This window comes from Castanea sativa, chromosome 12 (genome assembly GCF_040712315.1).
Source record: "Castanea sativa cultivar Marrone di Chiusa Pesio chromosome 12, ASM4071231v1".
Lineage (NCBI taxonomy): Eukaryota > Viridiplantae > Streptophyta > Magnoliopsida > Fagales > Fagaceae > Castanea > Castanea sativa.
The window spans coordinates 43,830,864-43,848,448 of record NC_134024.1 but is presented as its reverse complement, the minus strand read 5'-3'; the positions used below and the strand labels follow the sequence as shown (position 1 = coordinate 43,848,448).

The 17,585-nt window shown below is 33.7% G+C and overlaps 2 protein-coding genes across 2 annotated transcripts; one reads left to right on the top strand and one right to left on the bottom strand.

Moving 5' to 3' along the window:
- Positions 1-3,240: 3,240 nt before the first annotated feature.
- LOC142618710 (protein PEP-RELATED DEVELOPMENT ARRESTED 1, chloroplastic) lies at positions 3,241-11,516 on the bottom strand. The gene is made up of 9 exons (XM_075791701.1): positions 11,075-11,516; positions 7,147-7,302; positions 6,209-6,277; positions 5,935-6,105; positions 4,912-5,055; positions 4,465-4,623; positions 4,274-4,339; positions 4,011-4,070; positions 3,241-3,591 (listed from the first exon to the last, which is right to left on the bottom strand). The coding sequence occupies exons 1-9, from the start codon at positions 11,444-11,446 to the stop codon at positions 3,547-3,549; spliced, it is 1,242 nt and encodes a 413-aa protein (XP_075647816.1). The 5' UTR covers positions 11,447-11,516; the 3' UTR covers positions 3,241-3,546.
- A 2,899-nt stretch (positions 11,517-14,415) lies between these two features.
- Positions 14,416-15,588, top strand: LOC142620737 (putative F-box protein At5g66830). Its single transcript, XM_075794060.1, has 2 exons — positions 14,416-14,736; positions 14,839-15,588. The coding sequence occupies exons 1-2, from the start codon at positions 14,416-14,418 to the stop codon at positions 15,586-15,588; spliced, it is 1,071 nt and encodes a 356-aa protein (XP_075650175.1).
- Positions 15,589-17,585: the final 1,997 nt, after the last annotated feature.

The window sequence follows — 17,585 nt, the reverse complement described above, 5'->3', positions numbered from 1 at the left end:
ACACATCACATGTGAAATGAATAAAAACATACCCGAACTGTAGCAACTTTTTTATTTTATATATATAAAAATAAAAAGGTTTGGGATTAAGATCTTTACCTGCCTATCTTCCCATAGCTCTACTTCACTAAATCCATCAACGAACTTCTTGGGATCATTCAAAAACATTAGACACGATTAAGACTATACTTGTCCAATCACATGATTTGCATTTTTTGATCATTCTATTTGTCTGCACATCCGAATCAACAGGAAAAAGCTGAGGGGAAAGTAATTTAGATCCTTTTAGAGTGAAGATTTATTTCACATCAAATTTTACTTTCAAAACTCCCTATGATTTTATGTGTTAATAAAAAAAATCAAGTGAAGAAGAGTTAAAAAGTAAAGATTCTCAACAATTTTGTTTTTCTTTTAAATAAATTTTGCAAAGCTTATGTTTTCCTTGAGTCTCACATTGATTAAGAATGAATTCCTTTTTTAATTTTATTAATCTTTGTAAACTTTTATTAATATATGAAGTTATAACTTATAAGGCTCAACTAAAAGGTTGTCTCTCTTTTTGCAGGACACAAAATCAACCTTTAAGGATTATACATTTGCCTGATTTTATAATCCTGGGAGATCCCTTATTGATCTTCTTATTTACAAAACTGGTTTTTTAGGTTGCCAGAGCATTATTGCTAATACTTAAAGATAAAGAGTTATTATTTAGTATAAGAAATTTTGCATTATCAAACTAAATTTCAACAAAAAATTGATGGGATAACTCGAGAGAGGAAAATATCAATGGTAGCAGAAAGGGGGGTGTTAATGATAGAGGTTATTGTTTGTAATACCAATTCCTACCCCTACCCTTCACTTTAATTCTCTATGAAATTATGATAGTACCAAATCTCACTCTCCCTCTCCTTGTCATCTAGATGTAGAACTGCATATCTTAATAGTTAATATAATGCTATAAGTTATTATATAAAATTTTTCCTCACTTGAATTTTAATCAAATTGTTAAACAAGCCCAAATGTTGTAGGATATCATTGAGAGAAATGTTATGTCCACAATAATTTCATAACAAATCCTAAGTAGTAGGTTGTTATTAGTGGGTAAAAAATCAACTTTAGTGATAGGTTCAAATTAGAACCAATAACAACTTACCATCTAAAATTTATTATGAAGATTTAATAAACTTAGCAGTTAGCACTTCTAAATGAATAATGGGTTAAACATTGTTTTGGATGAGATTTGATGTCACTCAAATTTCTCATCACCTTGTCAATCTCAAAACAACACCCCACCATTTATAGGAATTGAATAGTAAGTATAAAAAAAGACATTGACCTTTATTTGGTAGGGGAGAAGAAAAGAAAAGGGAATTTTTTTTGAGTCTCTTTTTCCTGGCATGGTTTGCTGTTTATTATTATTATTTTCCATAAGAAAGGTTAGAAAAATTGTGCAAAGGTTGTCTCAAGCACCAAATTTCACTTTTGCAAATACTTTATAGAGGACCCGAAAAGAAATTTCCATAACATAATGATGGAAATCAAACAGATTTCTCTTCACAATCTTTTTTTTCTTCTAAAGTTCTAATTCTGGCGATGAGCAGTAGCAGGTATTCTATTCCAAAGTTTACTTTCATTAAATAAATAAATAAAATCCTGTTATTATAATGTGATAACATGTACCAACAAAAATCAGACATTGGAATGCAAATGAAAGGTTAAACTTCTTTGACAAAACCAAAACTCTGCAATAATTAAAGTTGGGAGTCTTGGAGAACCGAAGAACAAAGGATAGATAACTTAAGAGTCAACACACTTATGTTGCTTGCTTGGAGTTAGCACCAAGTAAGAAAGAACAATCTCTAAGAGTCACTACCAAAGTTTGGTTGAGTCAAGACCATTGAAAAATTTCAGGAGAAATTTTATTAATCAATTAAACTATAATACAAAATTGAACCCTAAGGGTATTTTGTTAATAGAGTTTCAAACTTATTATCCTAATAGGAATAGAAGATAACTTTACTTTTAATGCAATAAAAGAACTTAAAACTCTAAAACCAAATAGGAAAAGCAAATTACAAATTATACCCAAAATAAATAAATTTCTAATTATCAAAAAAAATTTTGAGTAAAAATTTCTAATTATCAAATGATTGTACATAAGTCTTTAGACTTAATTATTAACAGGTTCCATCCATAAAGCCATAGGTTGATCATCTTCTTTTTACGTCTACTCTCATAAGTTCCATAATTGAATGATTATATCTTGTGTATAAGTTTGTATAGCTGAATGTTTACATCTTGTTAATAGCAATAACTTATTACAAATATTATAAATTAAAATTTATATATTAACCAGTTACAACATTTTCTATTTTATTTTTATTTTATTTGGTAAACTCATCTCAAAAAATTAACCATGTTAAGAACATTAGGTGTGTATTTAAGAACCGTTGAAAAAAGTTTTACTTTTTACTTTTTGTCTCAGCTTTTTTGAAATAACCTTATCTTTTAACTTTGTGTATCACATTTAAAATAAAAGTTATAAAAAAAACTATATCTTTTTGATAAAAACTTCACAAATATACTAACTAAAATAAGCAATTTCAAAACCGACAATATAGTAACATTGAGTAACACAAAGAGGAGGTAACTCCCAACTTCCTGGCTCTCCTTTGAGATTGTTGTTAAAAACCTGCGAGTAATTATATCCATATCATGCATAGTTGTGAGGCACTAGCTTTGAAAAGACGGCTCACGTGGGCAACCAAACTTTAGTAATTGGTTTTATTCTCATAAAAGAGACTCATCTCATGAAGAAGACCAACAAGAGATACATACACTTAGAGGGAGCATGGTAGGACAGTATAGGTAGGCCAATGTGGCGCACATAGAAGGCGTGATACCAAATCCTAGTCGGTGGAAGTTCATACATTTTTCAAATATGCTTTACAGAAAAAGGCAAATATAAAAAGGCATGTAGAAGGGCATGAGGGAAAAAAAAGCTCAATAAATAATTGAGGAATATACAATACCAGCCATCCTTGCTTGGTTTGCTTCTACTTCTAAAAACATTCAAAATCATTGCTAAGGTCCACTTATGTGTATACTTATGCAAGTATCAAAACTGGGTCCTCACCACACATGTTATTCCACTAATGTAATGTGTATTTTTGAATCTGTCATCATTGCTAGCTGATTCGGTACATATCACACATCACAAAAGTACTGATTTTGATGAGGTATACTAGGACTTGATTCGTTTTATCATTAGATGTTTAGTTTAATCATTTTAATTATGATTAACATTACACAGAAATTTTTATTTTTCATGTACACAAATTACAACAAAATAGAGTGAACGGTGTACGTTATTTATTTTACATAACTAAATTATACAATACTCCTTTTGATGTCCTACAATGGTTTTTAATTTTGAATTTTGACTATTAACAAGTCTTGACCTACTTTCTGTCCCATAGGACAACATATGACGATCAAAAATGGGTTTATGATGAAAGGAGGTATTTCGCAGCTATCACAAAAAGGCTAGAATGCTATTTCCTGTAGAACTTGAAGTGTCTTCTGATGAACCTGGATACAGGATGAATGCAAGCAAAAGAAAAAATGAGTCATTTAATGATGAAGCTGGTTGATAAATTGAAGGGATCTAATATGGGAAATGATTCGACAAGCCTAACAAGATAGAATTTTTGACTTAATTAGGGTTTAATGTAATGGAACTATACGTTATAAGAGTTCGCTTTTTTAAAATAAAAAAATAAAAAATAAAAAATAAAACCAAAACTTTGGTTATCTGATTTTAAAAATAAAAAAAGGCTGCATTGCTATTTAGGGAAAAAGTTACTGAAATTACAAGTTTGCATGAAAAAAAGAAAATAAAATTGAATGCAATTTATCATATTAGCTTTGAATTCAATCAAATACGCATGATGCTAAATTTAGGGAGTGGGGGCCAGGGGAGAGAGATGATCCAGAAAAAGGGAATTTACCCATTCTAGATGTTGTGCTGTGATGCCAGAGTCATTTCCAGCGTATATACCACCTAAGACCTAGAAAGTCCAAATGTCAATGGTAATCAGTACTTCAACCATGCATAATTTTGCTATATCGGAAGTTACTGCATATATCATTAAGTGATCTGAGTTAATCAAGCCCATGTAACATAGAGGTTATGTGAAGTCCTAAAGTCCGCTGGGCTTAAAAAATTCCAGTCACAATTGAATGAGCTAATAGTATATATGAAGTCACTTACCTTGGAGACGGTCTCCAGAAACATGCCGGGGCGCACAGGCAGTGGCTTCTTGCCAGTAACACTTTCCTGGGAATCATGAAAAGTGGGTCAATATACCTAAATACAATGACTCTTCACGTGCATATATAAATGAATACACACACACAACCACGTGCTCCTTTCAAAAGATAATGGAGTGCAGTAAAACCTACCCATCCTGCAAATCCACTTGAGACCCTTGCACCTGGACTGTTTTCCTCATCACTGTCAGTGTTATCAGCACCTTCATCTTTTCCTTGCATTACATTTTTTATCATCTCGTGGACAGTTTTCCCTGGTTTCAAAGCTACCAGTTTGGTTAAGAAATTCACCTGCAGTGACAAATAATGCAATCATGTCAAGATGCTACAGTGCTTCAATATGTATTGAGAATTCTTTTTTATCTTTCTCTTTTAATAGGTATTACAAGGGATTGAACCTATGACCTCAACCACCACCGTTATTTATGGAAGATATGTCATTTTGTCCAAAGAATATTGGCCAATATACTTAGAAAGCTTGCGTCGCATGTTTCATTGAAAAGAACATACTAAGGCCAATAAGAATCGGTCAGGTATCTTGTAAATTTATTTGAAATCTTGAAATGCATGCATACAGACCTCTGCTACAGGAAGAGTACTCAAGCCCCGGTGATTTCTCTCATCCATTATTCCACCTCCCATCATATTACGAGCTTCCTCTCTGATCAAAACAAGCCTTGCAAGAAGTTTTCTATCAGGAACCACAGGCCGAGTTTCCATTGTCTGCATAGTTATTGATAGCTTGATTAGGGAAAAAAGATAAAAGCATAGGGTCCGTTCCCATTCCAAATTGTCACTTTAATCCAATGCAAACAGAAAACTTGTGATTCAGTCAGGCAAGATATAGTAGACATATTACTAAGAACATTCAACAATTAACATCCATTAAACATTACAGACATTATTAGAATATGAAACTAAAGTAGAAAAAAACAAAAAAAAATTATACCATAGTACGTAAGATCGTAACTAGGAATAAATGATATTGAAGTAAAGATATGTAAGTTACAAGTTGCAACTATATTATACTGTTGACAAAAAAAATAGTACAAGAACCACACTCTGAATGATCAGAGGAAATTTTTTATTAGTTTAGCTTGAGATATGAGGGAACAGGAAATCTGGAAAGATAGAGCCCACACTGTTCAATGAAACTATATATCTTTATTGCTGTAGTCCTTGCAGTTGCAAGACAGGTTACTTGGAAAGAATTGATATATAACAAATGGACTTGTCCACCAAACTCTATGGTTATTCAGATATTCTACAATATTCAAAATTTGTAGGTCTATAAAGCCAGATTACTTTGAAGAAGTAAAAACTTCATGTTAAGTAATAGAAACTTTATTTTAGATCTACCTTAGTAAGCCACCACAGCACAAGAGAGAGAGAGAGAGAGAGAGAGGGTAGAATGCGCTAAAGCCACTATTTTCAAGAACATAAAGGACAAGAGCTTGAGCACATATCACCAAAAGCAAAGTCATCAGTTACAGAAACTAGCACTCTATTAACAACAAGTGGGACAACTATATATCTATCCACTTGAAATTACTGAATTATGAAAAGATGATAACATGCAAGGCTTTTTTTTATAGAAACCACCTCAAGTAAATCATCGGCCTGATTAGCTATATCATTTAGATTTGCCCCAGGAATGTGAACTTTGGTGCCATTCTCACTTTTAAACGCACCACCACCAGCAGCCACTCGGCGTAGCAATTCATGTCTGCTTTCCTTCTGGGGAGTTCTACAAAGCAGGCCAACCACTTGAACCTAGAAAAGAAAAGAATAGAAGAATGACATATTTTTCATGGTAAAAGTTGGAATTAACTTTCGATCAGAAAGAGAACCAGGTAGTTGTGAGGAATATCCTTACATGTGGGGGGCACTTCTTCGTAAGATGGGATAATACTGTCTCCTTGATCACCGCTAACAGTGATTTGCGCTGAACAGAAACAATAGACAAGTAGATAAATACCAAGCGCTAAATCCCACAGCCACAGTCAACAGAAATTTTAAATCACGAAATAACATGTAGAAACTACTTGAAACTCTTTATAAGTTACAAATTCAATAAAAAAGTGCAATGACGGGTGCAACCCTAGTACACAGGGTGTATACACCCAAAACCAAAACTAAAATCTAAAGTTCAGAAGATGTAGAAACTCCAAGAAGTTGCTGTACACAAGTACACATGCCCTAGCAATAATGAAGCAAACGACAACAGCTCCTAGTACCAAGGAAATTTCTTTGGGTTGAGTCTGCCTCATATTATGGTACAAATCAATAGTTAACCCAACTTCTGATGCAGTTCTAAACAACTGTCACCACAGCACAGGATGCAACAAAATCCCGTGTATTCACAACCATTTAATCAAAAACTAAAGTAACTATTAGAATGGAAATTCACTTTTGTTCAATTTTCTGAATTATTATGACATTAACCATAAAAAAGGAAATCAAAAGCAGTTAAGTTTCTAGCAAACAATACTAAGATGCAAAAGAAGATTGTAACAGAGCCTTAAATTTGAGTGGCCCTATATGACACTTCAGCTAGAGACATAACCAGACAATTGCATAACTGGGAAATTACAGAACTATGTTGGTTACTTGGGTAAGGTGGTCTTGGTTACTAACATGACCATCAGGTTCTCACAGATAGACTAAGAGATGCCTTCTACATCAATAGTTAGAGAAAGTGTTCTGCATAAATGTGGCAATGAAAATTGTTATAATTAGTACAATGCAACTGAAGATTGGCTCAGAATAGTCCATGTCAATGCTGAAGAATGAAAATATAACTTGAAATAGTACCTTATCATCTTGGTCCTTTTCAGCAAGTTCGATCATGTAATCTAGGGCCATTATAAAACCTGATTCCATCTCATCAACTCTCTTCCCTATGACTCCTTGTGCAGCCAACTGCACAGCCACCTCCTCAGATGCTTCATCCATGTTCATATCTTCCAACTGCACCCACAAAATATGATAGCCAACAAAGATAAGCACCAGTTGAGTAAAGACTTTAAAGAAATGCATGAAAAGAGCACAAAGAAGAATTAACATTTTCAATTCAGTTAACAAGCCTGAAAAGAGAAAGAGGTACACAGTTTGGAAGTGATCATACAAAAAATAGTACTCAAGTGCTGCTTACTACCAAGTAGGTTGGTCTTTCCAGCACAAAATTGAAACAGAAAACTCTTTATATTGTAAAACCAGAAACACTACAACAATCCAAACATAAAGGTTCCATCAGTGTCAACACTAGACACTGTACATTATATTTCCTGTAATGCTTTATAACACTCTAAGCTGCCATCAGTAAAAAGTATCAGCATCAAGTACTCAGACAAAAGTCTTATAATCGAGTGCACAAATAATCAGGCAACCCCCCAACTTCGGGTTCTATTGTCAAAGGTCCCTAGAACTTTTTATTTTCTGATTCATTATATATTATAACAAAATTAATGAGTCTATAGGCTCAAATATATTAATATTAGAATGTTATACTGTAATTTTCATGTAGCTCTATTACCAATACCACACTTACATGGCTAGAGGCTCAAGATAAGGATACCTGCAGGAAACCATGTTCCTATACAGAGATAAAATTCCAGACAACAAATCCACCTATATCTACAGAGAGACATAGCATTATGTGCCAAGTACACTTTACAATCATTATATTTTAAAAATATGTGTCTGCCAAAATTTTCAAAAGTAGGATAAAGGTTTACCTTCAATAAATGTAACATATAACTTATAAAATAGTATGGAAGCAATAACAATACAATAGACGATGGACAAGTATGTTCATGTTTTGCTACAGGCATGATGTTAACAATAACAGTTGCAGACCCCAGACAGTGGTCCTGGATGGTAGTGGGCAATGTAGCCATGCTGACCAATGTTATACTCCCAATATCACAAGGGTAAATTTTACAACAAGTGACACTTCCATATATTTGGTGTTCACTATTGGCTACATGACAATTAGGTTTCACACACGACATGACACTCCTTGCTACTTTTATGCCAGTTCATAACTTATTCACTGATTTTCTTGCAATTGATATATTTAAGTTCATCACCTTTTCCAAGCCAAAGAACAAAATCACTTTACTGTTTCTCTGGTCTCCTAGAAGCTGACAAAAGCCCAAGCTGAGAAGTATTTAGATAGACTTGTTAGGAACCCTTATGACAGCAACTACTTTAAGTTAAGAAGAATAGAATGATTTTAGAAAGACTATAATCTTCTTACAACATTCTATAATTAGGTTTTTACCAATATCAATTTAAAGAAGTAACTAGCGGCCAAGCCAAATATGAATAAAGAGAAGTTCAAATGCTATAACTTATGCCCAGTAAAGATAATATATTAAAGAAAGATCAGAGGTGGGTTACAGCATGTATACCAAGTATCTACCTAAAAATAAATACAAATTTCCAAATAAAATCCAGAATATTTGATGGACTATTCCATTTGACCACATCCAGAACGATAAGGATCAAACCAATTCAAACTTAGACCAGTCAATAGAAAGCTCCTGCCCTCCAGTTAGTAACTCTTAACTATGTCCCTACAAGCAACTAACAATGCACATAAAAACCTCAATACCAATGAAGATTATTACAACAAGAATAGACACATAATTGTAAACAAATCAGTAAGTCAACCTTCTTGAACCCTAAAAACCTTAATAGACCACCTGTTTTGCCTTTCCCTAGAAGCCAAGCACACATTACATCTAAAAACTCAGAAAAGAGACTGCAGGGATGGAGAAGCATAAATGATTCCATCCCGCTAAACCCTTAATAAATGATTTATGTTTTCCTTGGAAAAGCATATGGATGCAGAAGATCCCCTCTTGAGTGGTTTTCTTTGTTTAGACTCCAGCTTGGGGGAAATGTTTGACGATTGATAATTTAAGAAAAAGGAAGGTTTGAATATTGGATTGGTGTTATATGTGCAAGTGTAATGATGAATCAGTTGACCATATTTTCCTTTATTGTCTGGTTGCCATGAACTTGTGGTCTATGGTTTTGGGCTTATTTGGAGTAAGTTGGGTTATGCTGAAGTCAATTGTGGAGCTCCTAGCTTGTTGGCAATGGCAGTTTGGTCGTCATTGGAACGGTCATATATGGATAATCGTTCCTCATTGTCTAATGTGGTGTCTTTGGAGGGAAAGAAATAGTAGGTGCTTTCAAAATAACGAGAGATCCATTTCAGACCTCAAGTTTTTTTTTTTTGATAAGTTCAAGTTTTTTTTCTTTAGAACCTTAGTAGATTGGCAATCTGCTTTGTGAAACCAATCTTATTCTTCTTTTCTTGATTTTCTAGATTTTTGTAATTTTTGTACTTGATTATTTGACCCCTGTACACTTCCTGTATCCTAGGCGTCCCTTTTTTGATATCAATAAATCTTATTACTTATTAAAAAATAAAATAAAATAACTCAAGAAAGAGAATCCCTCCATGGAATGGCTCTGAATGTCCAAAATAATCATTGGCAGAACCAATTCACAACACCCTTATTCTCACCATCTTTAAGATGAGCTGATCGTAGCAACAATCTAGAAATACACTTTAATTTTTTTTTTCTTTTTAAGATATATAGCAAAAATCTAATAAAACAATATGTTTATAAATGACAATTTATTGAAAACCCAATTAGTACACACTACATAGCAAGTATCAAGAACTTAAAGTTTCAAGTTTTATTACACACACCATATTACCACCAACATTCAGAAATAACACCTACCCGGAGAGACCAAAATTCTCACCTTTCCCTACAGGCCCCCACAAGCATTGTATATATTACATCTATAAGCTCGGGAAAGAGAATCTGATGCAGGGAACATTAAAATCATCTAATATTTTATTTTTGAGTGTAATTTTTTTTTTTTAATTTTGAATTTGGTTTTAATGTTGAGGGTTTTAAGGGATTTCATTAGATGTTTTCCATATTAGTATAATCCCTAAAACCTATTTAATTGGTAACCCTGTCTGTAATGGGGTAAGAATTTTATGATGAGTTGAGAATATGTCTCCTCCTTTGTTCTCTTTGTTTGGTAGTGATGCCAAACACCCTTAGGTGGTGATGCCTAGGGTTTGCAGGCAGGTTCTAGGTGGTGAAGCCTAGGGTGTGTCCTGTTGTTCCTTTTGTCACTCTTTATTTCCTAATTTCCTATTTGTGTTCTGCATCAGAATCCCTCCATAGAATTTCTCTAAAGGTCCAAAAAGAATAATTGGAAGAACCAATTTAGTTACTAGTTACCTACACCCTATTCTCACCATTTTTAAGATGAACTGGTCATAGCAACAATCTATAATACACTTTACTTATTTATTCAATTTTTCTTAGTAAAATAATAGCAAAAAAATCTACTAAACAATAAGTTTACAAATGAAAAAATTACTGGAAACCCAATTAGTACACACTACATAGCAAGTATCTAGAACCAAAAGTTTCAAGTTTTACCCCCACCCCCCCACACACACACACCATATTCCCACCAACATACAGAAGTAACACCTAACCTATGTAAACCCCAATTTACTATAAGCACAAGAATACCCAACAACTGAACCAAGTTCCAACTATAAAACAGTACAAAATGCAATAAAAGGCTAAACCCAACTACAGAACCCAACTAGAACACAATACAAAATGCAAGAAAAGGCTAACAGTATAGTCCTACACCTAAACATCAAGTAGAAGAGGGTGAAGAAAGTTACAAGGGTGATCATTTCTTGGAGAACAGAGGTGACCTGTTCCCCTCCTTTGAGGAGCGTTTCATACTGGGAAGTGTCCAACTTTGAGTCCCCTTGTTGTTGGGTTGTTGTTGTTGTTGTTTTTCTTTTTCTTCCACTTCTGTCTTGTACATCCAAATCCTCATCTGGGTATCCTCCACCAACCTCATAACTTGTTGTATTTGCACACAAGGACAGCATTAACTGTTCCCTCTTCTTGGGTTGCTTTAGATGCCATTGATGGTGGTGGCGATGATAAGAGAAGGGAGTGGTGAAGCAAAACGAGGATATGGTTGGGTTGGTAACGGATGGAGGGGTGCGTGAACAAGTTGGGAAGAAGATAGAGCTGTGCAACATTTTTGAAAAAACTTACTTTGATTTTTGGGGTTTTGCGTTTTGGGACAACTGAAGTGAAGAGTGGAAGCATGAAGGATAAGAATTATGAATATTTAAAGAATTATGTATCAAAAAAGAATTATAAATATTTTTTCATAAAAAAACTAATATTTAGAGATTTTTAGGGCCCGATTGGTGGGGAAGTTTGAATAATCTTGTTTGTAGTTTTTTGAAATACATAAGATAAAAAAATGTGTAGAAATATATGTAATATTGTTTAAAAATTGAAAATGTGTGACAAGGCCTAAATTCAAAAAAAAAAAAAATATAGTACGAGAACTAGCCTAGCCTAGCTTGGATGTGCTAAATGCTACTAAATTTTAACGTACTGAACATAAAAAAAAAAAATATATATATATATATATATATATATATATATATATATATATATATATATATATCACCTCTAGGGCTGTCCATGGGTCGATCCAGGTTGGGTTTGTGCCCAACCCGAAACCGACCCGTTGGAATCGAATGGGAAAAAAAGGCACCCACCGCCGACCCGCCGGAGTAATCGAGTCGGGCAGTTAAGACCATCAACAGGTGGCAGGCGGGTCAATCGAATCCAAGACAGCGAGAAAACGGTGGAAAAATCATAGATCCAGTGAAAAAACCCAGAATTTGATGACTGTTTTCCAGATTCCGGCACTATTTCCCTTAGCTCCGGCGAGATTTTGACTGGATTTGGCGAAAAGCTCACCGGATTCGATGAGATTTCGCCAGATCCAATCAAAATCTTGTCTGATCTAAGGGAAATAGCGCCGAAATCTGGAAAACAATCATCCGATTCTGGGTTTTTTTGACCAATTTTAGAAAATTTTGGCCGGAATTTGAAAATTTTGGTCAGGATCTAGAATTTTTGGCCGGAATCTAGAAATCTTTCTATCGGTTTGGTTTTTTTTTTTTGGGTTTTAGGGGAGGAAAACTAAAACCCGACCCGCCTTAATCGATTTCTTCTGGTGAAAACCCGCCGCCGACTTGCCAAAGTAGTCAAGCCGGCCGGTTTTGAGTCGGATACAGTCAGTTCTTCAGGTAAGTCGGGTGTGCGGATGAACCTGGACAGCCCTAATCACCTCCACTTATGACCCCAAAAAAAAAAAAATTTGGCATTTTTTTTACATGAACCATAATAGAAGGGCACTATAGCAATATTATTAACTAAAAAAATCATTTTTAATACTGATGAGTCACTTCACTTCCTTGCAAGCCTATTCACAGGATTAAGCATTGGTTCCTACCTTTAATTCATTTATTCATCTTAGGCTTAGGGCGTCAAGGGGTATCTCCCGAAAGCTTTCCTCTCGCCTTCGGTCGCCTCTATGGAACCATGTCCACCAACTGCATAGATGAACGTAGGCAATAATGAGACCTTAATGGCCTAATCAGATAGAAGTAAAATCAAGTTCTTCCTCTCAGATTGGTCATTCATGAGCCTTCCTTCAACTTTCTCTCTCCTCTTTTTAATTAACTTGTTTTGAGTTAATATTATTTTAATGTGTTATATACTTATATGTATTATTTTAGATTTTTGTTTGAAATAATAAAAGATAGATGTAGGGTTAACGTTAAATGTTATATTTAAATAGATGAAGTAACTTTTTTATGTTAAAATATGATTTTTTTTTTTTTTTTTTTTTTAACATTCAATGATGCTCTAAATAACTATACATTTGCGAGTGTTTTTTTTTACTCAAAATTTCCCATTCATTCTCATTCAAGGTTCATAGGGGCTTAAAAAAAAAGTTCTTGGGGGTTAGCACAGAATTGGGATCCGAACTATCCCAAAACAAAATGAACCCACCCACACCCAAGGGCTAGAAAATAACTTCAATCCAATTTCATTGAGGCTAGGGTCTCATTGTCAACTACTTGAGTAATTGACAAATACGGCAAGCGCCACCCTTTTTTTTTTTTTTTTTTTTTTTTAGCAACGGCAAGTGCCACTTCGTTAAGGCATAAATCTTGAGCTAAGATGAATGCAAAAAAAAAAAAAAAAAAAAAAAATTCTACTTAGTTTCTTTTTTAGTCTCAAAAGTCTAAACATGTGAGTAGCGCTTGCTATAGGGCTAATTATACGTTAATGAGTAATCTGTTTTCTTTTTCCTTTTTTAAACATAGACATTTATTAAAACAATCATGTATATTTGAAATTTCACTCCCCAATATTATTTATTAAAATTTTGCTACAAAAATATCATTGCTTTTAAGTGGATTAACTATATGTGACAGACCATAACAAAAAGGACCCATTAATATCTTTGCAATAGACTTCCTCAAAAAAAAAAAATCTTTGTAATAGTCGATGGAATAATAGTTTTCAACATTGAGGGACTGATTTAGAAGTAATCCTAAATTTTAAGTAGAGTGCATTTTTGACCAATTATCTACCCGCGAAAGACATCTCGTTGGAGGTACAAGAATTGATCCTAAACAATATTTTACTATTGAGAGGTTGGTAATCTTTTGGCATTGAGTTTCCCATGAATCAAACGAATTTCTAGGCATCTAATTGGAAGTTTACCCACCTTAAAACTTAAGCGAAACGTTGGACCAAAAAAAAATGTGTTTAAACAGACACAATTGCGATTCTGTTTTTTTTTTTTTTTGAGAAGCAATTTCGATTCAAGTTGCCAGTAAACATGGAATTATTTCCCCTTTTTCTCATTTATGTTGGTTGGAAATTTGAATTGTACTTTCCTTTCTTTGTTGACTAATACTAAAACGTATCCCCCAAGGGGTTCAACTAATTTTCATATCAATAAATAAAGAATATAACTATAATTCCATGAAGTTCATTGTCTAATAAATAAAGATGTAGACTTGGAGGCCACGTCTATTGGTGGGTGTCTTATTGTATAAGTACCTCACTCTAAGCTATCTGTCTTTGTCTTGCTAGCACGTTCCCTGTTGCATTTGCAGACTAAATATTAATGGCTCAAAAGGAGGAGAAGAAGAAGCAGAAGCAGAAGCAGCAAGCTCCAGCTAACAAAGAAGCCAAAAATAGTAGGCCATGGCCAGAGCTTCCTCATCAACTAATTAAGTTGATAGCAAGCCAGCCAAGTCTTGAGCAAGGCATCAACTTTGGGAGTGTGACCAAGTCATGGAGAGCAGCTCCCAAAAAATGCATTAATCCAAATGCAACACAGCCTTGGCTTCAAATATTCAACACCGATACTCATCAATGCAAGATGACTAAACCTTACAACTCTGACAATCCGTTTCAAGGATTTTGGAATATTCCTGCCTCATGGGTGAGACATACTTGATATCCATGGAAACACAGTTTGGGGTGCACTAATGGCATACTGGTTGCTAAAGGAGCCACATGTTATATTCTCTGGAATCCAATTCAGAGATCATGGTATCATCTCCCTTTATGGGATGCCAGGTTTGAGTTCAATTGTTTTGCTCTATCCTCATCACTTGGTAACAAAAATGTCATTGTAATGGCTTTAACAGGCACTAGTCATCCAGCCTTCATGTTCCATAGGCAAGGAATTGGAGGAGAAAATTTTGAATGGATAAAACAAGATTGCTCTCTTGTTGATCCACATGCTCCAGACAAATCACGAAAGCATTATATGCAATTTACTAATGTTATTGGATTAAGAGGTAAGTTCTATGCTTTGACTTTGCAGGGGACTCTTGCAGTGATAGTAGAAGTTGATTCTCATCTAAAAATCACTTCTTTGGCTATAAAAAGGGCAATCCCTTCTGTCTCATCAAGGCATTTTAGAGAGTATTTGGTGGAGTCAAATGGGGAGATTTTATTGATTTTTCTCATCTCTAAGAAGTCAATTGATGTTGTGGATGATGTAGAGGTTTTTGGGCTCAATTTTGTTAGACTTTCATGGATTAAGACAGAGAGCCTTGGTGATCAAACACTGTTTGTAGGAGAAAATTGTTGTGTGTCTGTCTCTGCAAGTAAGGTGGGATGCAAGAGCAACTGTTTGTATTTTCATTTCACCCATAATGCAAATGATGGTTGGTGGCTATATGATATGGAAAGCAGTGGCATCTCTCAAGGGTGGAGTGATACCAATTCTAAGACAAAATCACCATGGTTTGGAATGAACTTGCAACGGATTAGTAATTTTGTCTAGGATAAATTTATATTTTGGCATATTGGTTTCAGGTTTTGATGTTTGTATGAGCTTTAATTGCTCTTCTCGAATGGATATGACTAATTTGAATAAAGAACTGCAGTCCCTTTTGTGTTGATATAATATTGTACCTCTCTTGCACTGAAGATTTCTATGTTCCTTTTCTCCCTTGGTAACGGCTTAAACTAATTTATTAGTCTATGTCAACAAATAGTTCACACTAATACATTCTTAGTAGTTAATGTTTCTATTTTTAATTTTAAATCTTAATAAGGCATGAAAGTGAATGTTTGCTATCAATTCGACTCACTTAGCTTTGAGTCCTTACTCCTTAGTGTTGGGAATATACATGAATTCTCAGATCAGTGAGATGCGAAAAATAGAAAGAAAAATGACACAAAAGGCAATCATACAACACAAGAAATTACGTACTTTAGCAATTTTTCTACATCCACGGAATTGCAGTAATTTTACTATTTTCAAAGAAAAATATAAGATGCAAAATAGTTATTCATAATACCATTGCTTAGTTACAAAGTGTTGCATCATAACTTGGACCCTTAGAAAATTTAGAAAAGTGTCTATTTCAAGTTCCAAAACCAATCTGTATGAAACTTTTAGAATGTTATGCCTTCATGTGTCAAGGTTTTGCTATTGGATTAAATGCTCTAGAGAATGAACATTTACATACATGAAGCTATATGAAATTTTCAAGATTTATTGCATATTTTAATTAAAAATATACTTTTTTTTTTCATTTTATTGTATTGTGCTTTTATAAATATATAGTATGTTTAACCATAAAAAAATTTATAATACAAAATCTATATCATTGAGTGTTTTATCGACGAAATCTATATTATGTTATTATAATATTTTAAATACACTCTATTCAAGATAACCACATCAAATTTTCTTGTACATCATGCTGGTCAATGACTAGTATGAAAAAAAATAATTATCTTTATCCAAAACTTTAGACAAAAGTTATTAGCATTCTAAATAAAACTTATTATGTTTAAATCACAATATTACACATCTTGAAAATATACATACCAAAACAATTAAGGAGATTTATGACTAATTTTAATGCAATTACTCAAAAATCTTAACAACCCAAGAAAATTCGATAGAAAATAGGAACTCATTGATATCCATTTTGTAACAATTATTAAACAAAACTCTTTCTCAATGCTTCAATAACCTTCCATACAAATTCCTCTACTAATGTAGTTTAACACCAAACATATCTACCCATATCTATCATAGAATCAAGCATATATAATATCCTAGAAATCAAATTGATAACCTTCCTCGTGGACATGCAAGGCCCCAAATATTTTGGTTCTATGTGTTGACAAAAAATTAAATTTTCTAAAGGGATTACAAAGAGAAATCATTGCTCTTTTGCAATTTAGAATCATTTGAAGGATAAACGAATCTACAAACAAACATCAAGACAAAGTGTTACCATACAACCTGTTAGGACACATGTGGATATTGTTAGAGACATATGTTATGTAAATTGGCTAATCTTTTGACAAAACACATTTTACTTGTAATTGGGTAGATCTAGGATGGGTTTAGTACTTCAAGGAACAAGAGTTCAAGTTTAGTATTGAAGCCATACAAATTTGTTCAAGAAACAAGTGAAGAACTGTTGTTCATTAAAGCTCGACAGATAGTTCAACAGATCCATATCCATCAAGGTTTAATGCTAATGCTTGATAGCAGCTCGACAAAAGTTGTATCTATCGAGAATTATGAAATTCAGATTTCCAGATCTGATTGCACGCATATCCATGTGTATTTGTGTATGGTTTCTTTTCTCACAATCCTAAACATATATAAGGATTATTTTAAGATTTGTAAAAGATGATGCAAAGTGATGCAACTCAATGCAAATTGATTGTGCATGCAAATTGTGATCGGTGACAGAATTTGCCCAAGGTTGAAAGAAAAGTGCTTAGATCTCTACTGGAGAGATTCCATGCCAA